The 13070-nt window shown below is 30.4% G+C and overlaps 1 protein-coding gene across 1 annotated transcript in view; it reads right to left on the reverse strand.

Moving 5' to 3' along the window:
- Positions 1 to 13070, reverse strand: part of LOC106468747 (protein SMG5-like) — a 45182-nt gene that overhangs the window by 24638 nt on the left and 7474 nt on the right. Inside the window, exons 4-11 of the mRNA XM_013929191.2 lie at positions 12302 to 12461; positions 11543 to 11644; positions 9888 to 10056; positions 8698 to 8805; positions 8029 to 8103; positions 7162 to 7325; positions 5644 to 5784; positions 3895 to 3995 (exon numbers count right to left, since the gene is read on the reverse strand). Of these exons, the coding sequence (XP_013784645.1) occupies positions 3895 to 3995; positions 5644 to 5784; positions 7162 to 7325; positions 8029 to 8103; positions 8698 to 8805; positions 9888 to 10056; positions 11543 to 11644; positions 12302 to 12461 (1020 nt within the window). The remainder of the gene's footprint in view (positions 1 to 3894; positions 3996 to 5643; positions 5785 to 7161; positions 7326 to 8028; positions 8104 to 8697; positions 8806 to 9887; positions 10057 to 11542; positions 11645 to 12301; positions 12462 to 13070) is intronic.

Consider the following 13070-nt stretch of genomic DNA (forward strand, 5'->3'; position numbering starts at 1 on the left):
CAAACTGTAGGTTATAATTCAAATTTTAAAACTATACATTACTCAATTTCTTAACTTAAAAGTAAATATTAAAAAACACAGATGACATTGCCTTTCACCCGTGGCCTGTATGGGAAAGGGTTAAATAAGAATTAAATATTCACGGAAATATCTAGTTAGTACACAGACCTTATCAGTATTTTATCATGGAATTACATGATTCTGTTCATTATTCTTACACTGTTTACACAAATATTGCAAAACATTTGGTTAACAAGTGTCACAATTTTTGGACTGACTTTTATTCATCAATCTCCACAAAGGTAAGTTTTGAGGTAAACAGTATTAACAAGTTCCAAAGATTCTAACTACTACATAGAGTGGAATTACTTTTCTAAATGCATGTGGCCATCATCTTTGTGTAATTTCATAAAACTGCTGGTTGGAGTGGCATTACTTTATTACTTACACTTGACCATCGCTCTTATATATTTAAAATTACTTTTTTAAGTATTACTATTTACACAGAACCTCAAGGTTATTAAGAGAGGCACATGCCTATACTCAGTTTTCAAAGAATGTCTGGTTTCTCCCTCCAATCACATAAGGTATAAACCATAATGGAAATGTTCAGATTATTAATTTTTTTATACAAATTTTATTAAAATTTCAAAAATTATGTCTGATCTCCCTCCTCCAATCATTAACAATAACAACAAAACTGTACTGGAATGTTTAGTTGTACGATTTTGTTCTTTATAAATCTTGTTAACAATCATTTTCGATAAAGTAACCAAAAAAATCCAAACTGCCAATCCTACAATTTTTGGCTCCTATAATTGTAAATTTTATTTGAGAGTAGAGAACTTTCAACTTTCCATCTATTGAGAAAACACAGCTGCAATTACCTGGTCTTTTTACATGTTTGTTGCTTATTTCTAGCTCAAATAGTTTGAGAACAGTGAAGTTTTAAAGTTAGTCTTGTCAAAAACTGTAAAATTCAGCTATTGCACTTTTTTGCTTTACAATTTTCAAACTTCTAAAGCTAACAAAATCCTAAATATATTACCTGAAACCTGGAATTATTTTATTTCCCACAATCTATTTGCTGTAGAATTCTCTTTCTTTTTATCTAATTAACTGTCAATTTCTAAACTTTTAGTTATTATGTTAGAAGTCCCTCTGGTTACATGCCTTCAAATAATCTAACTACATCATGGTTTTAGTTTTTTGTATGCTACGTAAAGGAAATAAATCAGTTTATAGGTTTCCCTGCTTGTTTTATTTATTTATTTTGTTGAAGTAATTACTTTGGTTCTTTACAAACATTATAATTCATAGTTTGAAACAAATGAAAACTTACACTGACCTTTGCTCTGGCATGAGCTTAGAGATTATTAGAGGTAAGTTTTATAAATAAGACATACTAAGATAAATACTATCTATTTATATTAGTTGTAATGGTATTATCAGCTATTTTATTGCAAAATTTTTCTCAACAAGGTGGGTTAGTACATAATTTCATTAGGCCTCTGATTGTATTTGATGGAATGAAATAGATTAAAAAAAGAATGATAGCACAGCTGTGAAAACATATAAAAGTTGGACTAAATATCTGAATAAAAGCTTTCCTTTATAGAACAGTTACTTATTTTGTGAAATGAATAAGATAATACAAGAACAAAACAAAAATACCATTGAATCTTGAATCAATAATTTAGTCTGTACCAGAAGCTTATGAAACCTGGCTTCAGGCCATCAGTTACAACCACAGTGCATTAGGCACATTATATAGCTTTGTAAGGTAGTGCTTTATGTTTGAAGTTTGTGCTTTGGTTGTGGTGATGTTTATGAATTATTAATTCTTAAGAATACAAATGGAGAAATAGACAAATTAAAAAATGAATATATAAAAAAATTTAAAAGCATGTGAAGTATCCAACCATTTCAACAAATAAAACACCAGAGATTTAGCCTTGTGAAATGAACATAAAACAAAACCACAAGAAAACGTCAACAAAGCTACAACAGAAAGGCCAAATGTTGTAAAGAAAATGGTAGCAAATAGACTGCAATTTATTTGTATTCTAGGTGAATATTATTCCTTCTTTCTTTATTTTATTCACTGTTGTGGAAAAACATTTAATATTAATTAACCCTTTAGCAACGGGTGCCACTTTAAATGCTTTTCTGCGGAAGTCACTGTGTTACATTAAAAATTTAATTGAACACCTTTACTATCAACATATGTGAATGAAATTAATATTATAATATATGTTATGATTAGAAGTTTCATTTTTTCTAAGTTTTAAGACCTTTATTTCAAAATAAACCTTTAAAAAACTACTTAAAACTTCAGGTGTATTGTCACGTGACCAACAAGCTATGAAAATTCTCTACCTTAGCTATCTGTATCTTCAGTAATATAATGGTAGTTGAGTAGAGGTACGTCTAGACAATAGGATGCTTACTTAACCTTTTGATTTGCACATTTCAAAGTTCTCTGAATGAATACAGTTAAAATGAATAATACATTTTTTCAACCGACAGGTGCCACACCCAACTTCAACAATTCAGTGCGTAATATTGTAAGCCTTGAGAACAGACACAAAGTATGATGTATATTTTAAAAATGTTAAAACCTTTTAATTATGCATTTTAAAACATAACTAATACATAATTAACTGAAATATAATAGTAAGACCTAAATACAATTTAAACTGTATCTCTAACTATAACATATTTAGGTAAGAAACAACCATAAGTGCTATAGTCAATCAAGCAGCCAACAATACTACAGTCAGTCACATATAGTCTTGACAATAACTAAGTGCCAATTTCAAAATAACCATCGTTAGATTATAGTTAAAATGATCTCTTTCTAATGACTATACAGATATCTATGTAAGTTCTACATACATGTAGGCTATAAAGCTCAAACAAATCGAAAATTTTCTCAAAGGGTTGTGCATGTCTCTCAAAGACACTGTAATCTGCCTCGAGGGCAACGTTGACTTGTGTCCAGATGAATAATAAGTGGTAAAGGACAAGAAAGGAAAATAAAACATTAAAAATTAACTATATGTGAAAAGGAAAAGACCTGAAATTATGAATTTAACAAAAGAACATTTGTTAAAGATATTCTACAAAAAATTGAAAGGGATGTATTTTTTTTCTATTTCCTATTTTTAATTATTGATTGTACGTTGATTATAATAGCTAGAGTTAGCGATATGGTAGAAAAAATGAAAAACAAATTATAAATATTTATCTTAAAAAACTTTTGATATCTTTTTAGGAGGTTCTAGAGTTTATGCAAATAAAACATGAAACTATAAAACACAGAATAGTATTTTTATACTTAAAAATAAAAATCACCTTGCACTAAATTTAATAGTTTGAATACAAGTAACAACAGAATAACAACAAATTTTTAGCAAAAACACTTAATTATAAAATTGTCAGTATTTGTGTACAAGTTACTCATGATCTTTAACAAAATCTTCCCAGTTTTTAAGAGGATATGTTAAGAAATCTCAGAGTTAACGCACATAGTTTTGTACAAGTGAAATTCGTGACTCGATTTCTGCAAACTGCGAGAGTCTAATGCGAAAGGGTTAAGAACTCATGATAATTAAGTTAAAATTACAACGAGAAAAATGTAGAAACTAACAGTTTTTTGATCTACAAGATTCCATACTCTGTATAAAGCCAAAAAATGGAGATGGTATGTGATAAAACGACTAAAAATGTTCTTAAATTTAAATTTTGCAATAAATAAGGTCATCCAAAATTTAATTCAGTTTCTGTTTTGAACTATAAGTCAAACATCCAGAAGTTTAGTTCTTGACCAAAGAGACTAACTTTCCACAGCTTTGTCTTAAACATAAAATGCATAAGCATTCACAAACAAACCTTGTGATTATAATCAGTCATGCTTTCTACAATGGCACAATTGTCTTCTGTAGGTAGTGTTGGTGGAACAGGAGTTGCAGTGGCTGATGTGCTTCTAGTATCTAAAGATTAACGTATATATATTCTAACATTAGATATTACCAAAACAAAAGTAAACATATGAAGATAGTCAAAAACAACTTTCTAAAATCAAAATTATAATTTCAGACAAGGCTTTAGTCTTAATATGATCAAGCCTTTCTTGATCAATGGTTCTTCTGGATCTCTTGTTGTGACAATGATATTAAACTACTAAAGACTGCCTAAAGTTTGGTAGAAAGGTCATTGATTCCTTATACTCAGGTAGTACTGGACTAAGGTGGAATGAGTAAATTATGTCCAACATTTTAAAACTTACATTTAAAAGATATCCAAACTATCAAATGTTGGTCAGTTCAATAATGTATTGCTACCACAGCATAGAATTAGTGGCAACTGTGAATCAAAGAAACAGTACCTTCACAGATGGAAGGAGATTGTTAACTCCATAATATGTTAAAATTGTATATAAAACCCGTATCACTGAATCGGTATGTAATCATACACCATGATTAAAAAATTTTAATTTAAAACTGATAAAATATATTTGACATCAAACTCTAAACTAAAATCAATAAATTGTAAAAATCATAGCATTCCCCGTTACTGTATTAAAATACTGATGGAAGGAAACATGTACGACAAATTATAATGTTTCCGAACAGCATATAAAAAATAAAACAAATATTCAGTGCATTAATCAGTTTGCAAACACCAACCTTCAAACAGGAGGAAAAAAAAAAAGGCAGAGGCAATGAAAAGTCCTTAAACTACAAACTGACTATTGGTTTGCTCTGTTTTGATGAGAAAATAAAGAATGCAAAAAAGTCAGAAACAAGTATTTGAGATATTGAAAAAAAAAACTTGATGTACTTTCTCTATAAAAAAAGGTATTTGTACTTTTTTGTTCTTTACAAACCAAACTAGATTTTAATTGTTAACTACTTCAAAACATGAGTAATTCTCTATTTCTTTAATGTATAAAACAGAGAAGCAACATTCTCAACATTTTTTTGTTTAAATTTGTCTTTGTCCAAGTACTAAAATGCTAATAAAATGTTAAATTAATTTAGTGCATATACACACACACTGTTGAGTAATAGCAAATACTAATTTAACTTAAGGTGCAATCAACATTCCAATCACTACTGTATGTTCATTATTTTATAATACAATTACAAAAGATTTCTTAAATAAAAAATGCAGTTTTATTAATACGTCCCCAAAAAGGTTTATAAAGGTTTTCATGCTTTATAAATAATCTGACACAAAATAATTTTTTGAAGTACTAGCATGTAACCTTCTGTAATGTCGAAATGAAACTTTACTTGTTTGGAAAAAATTTTTTGTTTGGTTTGAATTTCATGCAAAGCAACACAAGGGCTATTTGCACTAGCATTCCTAATTTTGCAGTGAAAGACTAGAGCTAGTCATCACCACCCACCACCAACTCTTGGGCTACCCTTTTACAAACAAATAGTAGGACTGACTATTACATTATAATGCCCCCATGGCTGAAAGGGCAAGCATGCTTAGTGTGACAGGGATTTGAATCCGCGAGCCTCAGATTGCGAGGTAAGCACCCTAACCACCTGGCCATGCCGGTGGCACTTTTGAAAACAAAAAAATTCGATTATTAACACTACTTGGTATCAAAACCAAGGATTTTACCAGTATCTTCATAGTTGTTGATGGGATGAGCATTGAATGAGAATGGAAACAGGGCAGGCTGTAACCGTTGAACACAATAGCAACACTGGTGAGAGAAAAATGTGAGAAGAAATGCTGTTGCTGTAGAAATTAGTGGGCTTCCTGAAATTAAGAAATTTCCTTCAGTACATTTGAACAATAGATTTATTCAATACATTAAAATGTACTATAATTATTTGTTTTACTAGTTAATGTTTTAGAAACTTCAAAGCTTAATCAACTTGATATTGATGATCAGTTAAATAACATTTATTCAAGCATTAGTAATTTAAATGCTTATGTATCTTGTGCAAAAATTAATGAACAATTGTTACATCACAGTCTTAAACCACTGAAGTCTTTGATGATTTCTAGAAACAAAAAAACTGGTTTATGAAAATGAGGCAAAATGCTAGTAACTTTTGTGAATAATAACAGGCCTGCAAATTTAAACTTCATAAAAGTTGTTTTGGTTTTAATAATGGATTTTCCATAATTCAGCTATGCAGATTTCGAAAATAATATATATATTTTTTCTATCACGTAAGGATTTTTTACAAATCAAGAAGAAAAAAACTCTTACTTCGATCAAATTATTATTTCATTTACCACAATGAACATTTTTTAATATTATTTTTGCTATGTTTAGGTTCTAGAACGATTGATAAGGCTCACGTTGCAATTGGTCTAGAGAAATCTATGGCCAGTGGTTTTTAACATTTTAAGAATAACAAAATGTGACCTGATTTCAATGAAAATAATTCACTTATGTAAAAGTATGTATGATGTTTTGTGGAAAATTCATACATGATAGAGAAAAATGTACAGGAATTACTGTAGAACATGTAAAAATTTCAAGACAATAAAACCACTGCAGGCCTGTGTAATTCATAGCATGCAACCTCATGTTTCTTATACCAGAGCTTATATTTTCAACATCATACAAAAAAATCCTATGAATACTATAGAATTCATAAAATAAAGAAATATCATAAACTATTATTTAAATTTGGTATACTTTTTCATCTTATATTCACCTATGTATGTACATAACATAACTACCTACACCTGAAAACAATCAATAACAATTTCTTTAGGAACACACTATACCTTCATCTGACATGAGACTGACTTTAGAAAAAAAAACTTTAGTATGGTTACACATTGCACACACAGGACCTCACTTCCAACTATACTTTGTAAAATCAATATTACCTTCTGCTTAATTTATGCTGAATTCCACTTCCTTTTTTCTTGCTCTTCTGAGTAGTAACAGCTTTTCAGATCAAGTACCTCAAATGGCACATGACTCATTCTCATGATAATTTAACCATTCAGTAAGGGTACTGAATAAGTCAATTTTACTACCTTATATAAACATGAACAAAAATTCAGACTCACAATTATTCAGCAACTTTTAACTACTCTAAATATCAGGTTAGATAATTAATAAAACACAAAATGAAAACAAACATAAACAGATACAAGTGCAAATCTTACCAGTAGTTTGTAGTCTATGAGCACACATAACAGTCATCACTGTTAACTTGAAGATTAGACTACTGTCAAGTTGTTCAGCTTCCTCATCTTCATCTTGTGAGCACTGTATGGATGTTACACAATGGTGGAAGTCCTGCAGTAAGTCTTGGCAGAGTGACTGTATACTACCAATCACAATGAAATAACTAAAACTCAGACCACGTAAGGGACCTACAAAAACTAATTACACATACACTAAATTACAAATGTCTATAAGGTAAGTTGTGGAATGTGATAAATGATTAGAAGCCATTTGTAAAATGACAAATGACCAGTATCTTCTTAAACCTTGCCAAAGGAATTATTAAACCAAACTGTCATGTGAAACATAAAAAGTTTTTACATTATTATCATCTTTCTAATATTACACCATATTTTCTTGTATCTCTGTAATGAAATATATGCAATTACTGTTACCACCTAGGTCTAGACCAGTATTTCAAATACCGTTACCACCTAGATCTAGAACAGTATTTCAAATACCGTTACCACCTAGATTTAGACCAGTATTTCAAATACCACCTAGATCTGGACCAGTATTTCAAATACTGTTACCACCTAGATCTAGAACAGTATTTCAAATACCATTACTACCTAGATCTAGAACAGTATTTCAAATACCATTACTACCTAGATCTAGAACAGTATTTCAAATACCATTACTACCTAGATCTAGACCAGTATTTCAAGTACCGTTACCACCTAGATCTAGAACAGTATTTCAAGTACCGTTACCACCTAGATCTACAACAGTAGTTCAAGGTAAGAAACACACAAAAGCTCAACACATTTTTACAATAACAACAATTCTGTTGTTTAATTACTTACTTTTCTTCTTGACACATTAAAAAGTCTTCACACAATTTCAGAAACCTGGCCAAAAATCTTCGGGTTACTAGTTCACTGTGAGATGAAAAAAAACAACAACAATAAAAAAACACTGTAATCCAATATTATAAAAATTTATGACTAAGGAGACATTTTGAAAAATCAGATTTATTAAAACTATTTATGATTAATGCAACAAAAAGTGTTCTTTAATGTCTGATTCAATTTTTCCTATCAAATTAGGTTTAAATTACTTTATTTTTCAAAAGCAAATTTCATGGAGAACTAAAATATTACTTATGCTATAGGAAACCAATATAATTCATTGACAAGTGGTGACTTAAAAGATAGATTGAGCTTCACGTTTTCTTGAAGTATCTTAAACAGTTTGTCTACTAAATACTTTATTAGACATTTCAAACTCTTCAGAAGTTCATCTTCAGTTAGCTAATAAATGCTTTATGTAACTACGTTCACTTTATTCTTTATTATTAAATTACGTTTACTGAAAACTGAACTGATTACTAATAAACTAGTAGTATTTAATTCTATAATATTCTTCAAATCATACAAGTATAGGTTTACTATGATGAGTAAAAGACAACTAAAAATACAATACACTACAGAAAACATTTCAAATTACAAGTAGCCTTAATGAGCATAACTAACCCATTTCTTTCTTCTGTGTTGTCCAATTCCTTGAAGGTCTGAATGTTTTTTTCAAAAACACGTTGTAAGTTTCCTTCTGCACCATCAAAGGGTTTTGGTGATTGCAGACTAAACAGAAGTTGAAAATATTTAAAAGTACTGAAAAGTAAGAGTTACCTTCAGTGGAAATAAAACAATGTGTTACTTTCAAAGCATTGAAAAAATAATAATCCAGTAAATAATATTCCAGCATTCTTATTACATAATATCTATCATAAAATAGAAATACTTTTTATTGGAGAATGTTTTATAACAATAGAACAGAATACTATAATTTTTTTTCAGTGCAGGCAGATGCAAAAATTATGGTTTTTGATATGATTAAATAAAAATACATAAATAACTGAATATTTATAATTATGATCTGTAATTGAATAATACCTAAAAAACTTGTGATCATTTTTTTATCAGCAGAGTTTGGTGATTTTTTACCCTAATTTAGACAATGGTCATTGCATTGTTGTAGCACATTATCTATGTTATTCTCACTACTCACAAATCTTTTGTGAAGAATTGCTAAAACAGAATCCCCAAATATTTGTTCTTGTTGAGAAGGAAATGAAGTTGGATTCAAAGCTAACCTGCAAATGTAAAGTAGCAAAATGTTCAAGGAAGTACAAATGTGGATGTGATCACAATGTAACCATGGTTGCTGAAAAAGCTGAGGGAAAGGTCAAAGGAGGTGCTGTCAGGTACCCAAAAAAAAGTATGTCTGTGTACAGGAGTGGTAAACTTATGGATGTATCCAACACCTTGCTCTCAAATGGAAATAAGAGCATAAGAGGGAAGAAGGATTCAAGATCAGGTGAGGAACAGAGAATATACAGACTTTTTTCTGATTGAAGAGCAAGAAAATTAGAAGGATAACAGGAGTACGAAAATAATGATAAGATAGCATGACTATAGCATGCAGATAGTCCACTTTGGTATGATAGAAGCACCTTAACGACCACTCAGATCAAAGAAAACAGTATAACAAAATGATCCCTGGATCATGCCCTACACAGCCATATACCTCATTCTAAGGCTTCCAAATATCTGGATTAGATGGGATACCAAAATAGACATATTTTCTGCCATTGAATCAGATATTGTTTGTTAATTAAAATACATATACATTTGGATTGTTTGATTGAATTGTAAACACCTACCAGCGTAAATAATGGTATGCAGCATTACAGCCTCCTGCAGTCATTGCTGTTAATGTTCCTAGTTGATTATGAGGCATTCCCATGGAGGGTTCCACAGCAAAAGCTTGATAATAGTAACGCTTAGCAAGACCGATATTCTCTTCATATCCAAGATCACTGGTATATCGAGCTACAATATAACAATAATGTTTCATCATAAATAAAAACAGTATTGTCCTTCATGGTTCTTAAATGCACTATGGATGTTGAGAAATCTAGAGAAAGATAATTACATAAATACCCCACTGTTCTCGGGGCTTGAAACTAACTTTTTTGGCCTAATATTTTAACTAATATCAAGGAAAAAAACCAAAAAAAAACCTGAAAACCACTTGAATGCATTGTTTTTATTTATTTTATACTTTGGAAATCCCATTAAAACATGCACAAAACTGACGTGCAACAGGTTACTGGAAGAAATTATCAATCAGTTTTCATAGTGGTTTTTTTTTCCCAGAAATTCTGTGCTTAAAGTCAGCATCTTTTTTTTCTTTCTTAATTTTGATCATAATTTACAAATGGTCTGTATATTCATAATCTTACCTGGATTATCAACTGGCAAAAAATGCTAGTGCTAAATGCTAGAACCTACTGGCCTTTTTCCAGCTAAGTACTGAATATTCTGAGCCCTGGTTCTGTATAAATATTAGCAGTACATATAAAGTAATGCTACCAAATTGTATCAAATTAAAAGGGAAAAAAGAATATTATCTACGGAAAATAATACAACAGCATAGTTACTAATACTTTCTAAAATACAAATCAATTTTTATTGCCCGGCATGGCCAGGTGGTTAAGGCACTTGACTCGCAATCTGAGGGTCGCGTGTTCGAATCCCCATCCCACCAAACATGTTCTCCTTTTCAGCCGTGGGGGCGTTAAAATGTGACGGTCAATCCCATTATTCGTTGGTAAAAGAGTAGCCCAAGAGTTGGTGGTGAGTGGTGATGACTAGCTGCCTTCCCTCTAGTCTTACACTGCTAAATTAGGGACAGCTAGCGCAGATAGCCCTAGTTTAGCTTTGCGTGAAATTAAAAAACAAATAAACAATTTTTATTCTATTGACTTAAATACAAAATTTGGTAAATTTATTTAATGAAACTGATTTTAAGCAATGTAGTCGTCAAAACAGGTGTAATACAACAAGGATATATAAATATGTTTAACTTAAGAAATATAAATGAAAAAATTTTTTTTTTTTTGCTAGACAATTTGTAAAATGAAACTATTTGGCATCTGTACGTTGTTTAAAGATAACTATACAATTTAATTAGTATTTGGTATTTTCAATCTGAGTAGCACCATGTAAAATACAAAGGCTAAACAAATAGGTCAGGGACTTTAAAGTTCAAGCATAGCCAATTCTAATTTCGAACTGCTGATTTGAAGGAGGGTAAAACATTAGCAGCCCACTATCAATATGGTTACTCAATTATAGTCCCTACAAAACTGAGAGTTCTAAAGGTGTTCAGTGGTATACTGCAAACAGAACCTTACATCTTTACATCGTTAATCTGACACAACTATTAGGTCACATCCAGCCAATCTAATTATATTTCATGAAATGACAATATAAACAAGAAAAATATATAATTTCTTAATTCCTGAAGACTTACCAAGATCCCCTAAACAAATAAGAAAATGATGGCAAGCTTGACGACACCATTCCTGCACAGGTTCTTCAACTTCACGATTCTTCTGACGTTTCTTCCACTTTTCTGTAAAAAAAGTAATCTTACATATACAAACACACGTAATGGACATCTAGTAGACCAGTGTAGGGGGGGGGGGCTGCCAAAAAATGGGCCACAAACAAGATGCTGAATTAATTTTAATTCTAAATAAACAATAAGCAGACAAAAATTATGTTGAATTAATTAAATCAACTGTAAATAAAACTTCTGACTTATAGCTACTAAATCATGCTAACACTCCAGCTTAACTTGAATGGCATGATGTTTTTCATGTTAGTAAATATTAATTTAAAACTTTACCGCATACCTATAACTTTGAAATAAACTAATTATCTGATTCAATAAGCTTTACTTATTGCAGCTGGTATATATATTCTTGCATGCCTATATTAAAGTTACAACATTCATGATAGATTTTCAATCCATTTTTTGTAAGTTAAAGATATATGTTATCTTTAACTCCTCCGTAGTCCTATAGGTTTTGAAGAACGTCACATCTTGAGAGCACCCTGTTCTATGTCAAGGACAAAAGACTTAAGATGATTCCTTATTTTAAGTGGGTTTATTTCCTACAGTATCGGAAGATATTTAGGGGAAAAAAACAACAACTTCAAGTTATAATTATGCAAATTTACAATACACACAGAGTGTACAGTTTGTAAACCACGCTACAAACATTACCTTTCTTTGTCCCCTTCTGTTGCCATATAAAAGGGACATCAACATTTCCTTCTAAATCCAAGTAAAATTCTGTTTGCAGCCGAAGTAACAAATGTTGATAACTTCCCATCCCTGCTAAAAGGTGTCGGGATAGCTCTTCATTTCCCTCAGTCACAAGTTTCTAGAAGTACAATAAGGACATCATTGTAAAATACTACTAGTAAGTATTAATTATTAGTGATGTTAATAACTTTCTTTTTCATTTCTCATTTTACAGATTCTTCAACATTTCACTATAGAAAATATTTTTTTTTTCTCTTTTTAATAGTGACAACTTGTCAGACAAAAACATTATGAAAGGCATAAGTATACCTTGAAAAATTTTCACTTCTTTGTATACTGAGATGTCTCTTTTGAGCACAACTTTAAAATTTAAATTTTAGTGCCAAATATGCCATGAGCACGTACACAGAAATGAAAAACATGAATGACAAGTTTCATTCTATTTGTTCATAATCAAAAGAAAAGAAAAAAACACACTTGTGACATACAACAGATGACTAGATGATGCTTTTGGCTCGATAATCATTAAACAAGCAATTTGTAGGTGAGTGTGACATTTGTGAAATAATTAGTAAAACTGATATTGGGTGCACATTTTATTGGTGGTAACAAGTCAACTGAAAAAATATCATGACATAACACTGATGGTTTCCTCATACTCATATAGAATAAGTTATTAAAAATATATATAAATGAACAAATATATATATATATATATATATATATA

The sequence above is a fragment of the Limulus polyphemus genome, unplaced genomic scaffold (genome assembly GCF_000517525.1).
Source record: "Limulus polyphemus unplaced genomic scaffold, Limulus_polyphemus-2.1.2 Scaffold3144, whole genome shotgun sequence".
Taxonomy (NCBI): domain Eukaryota; kingdom Metazoa; phylum Arthropoda; class Merostomata; order Xiphosura; family Limulidae; genus Limulus; species Limulus polyphemus.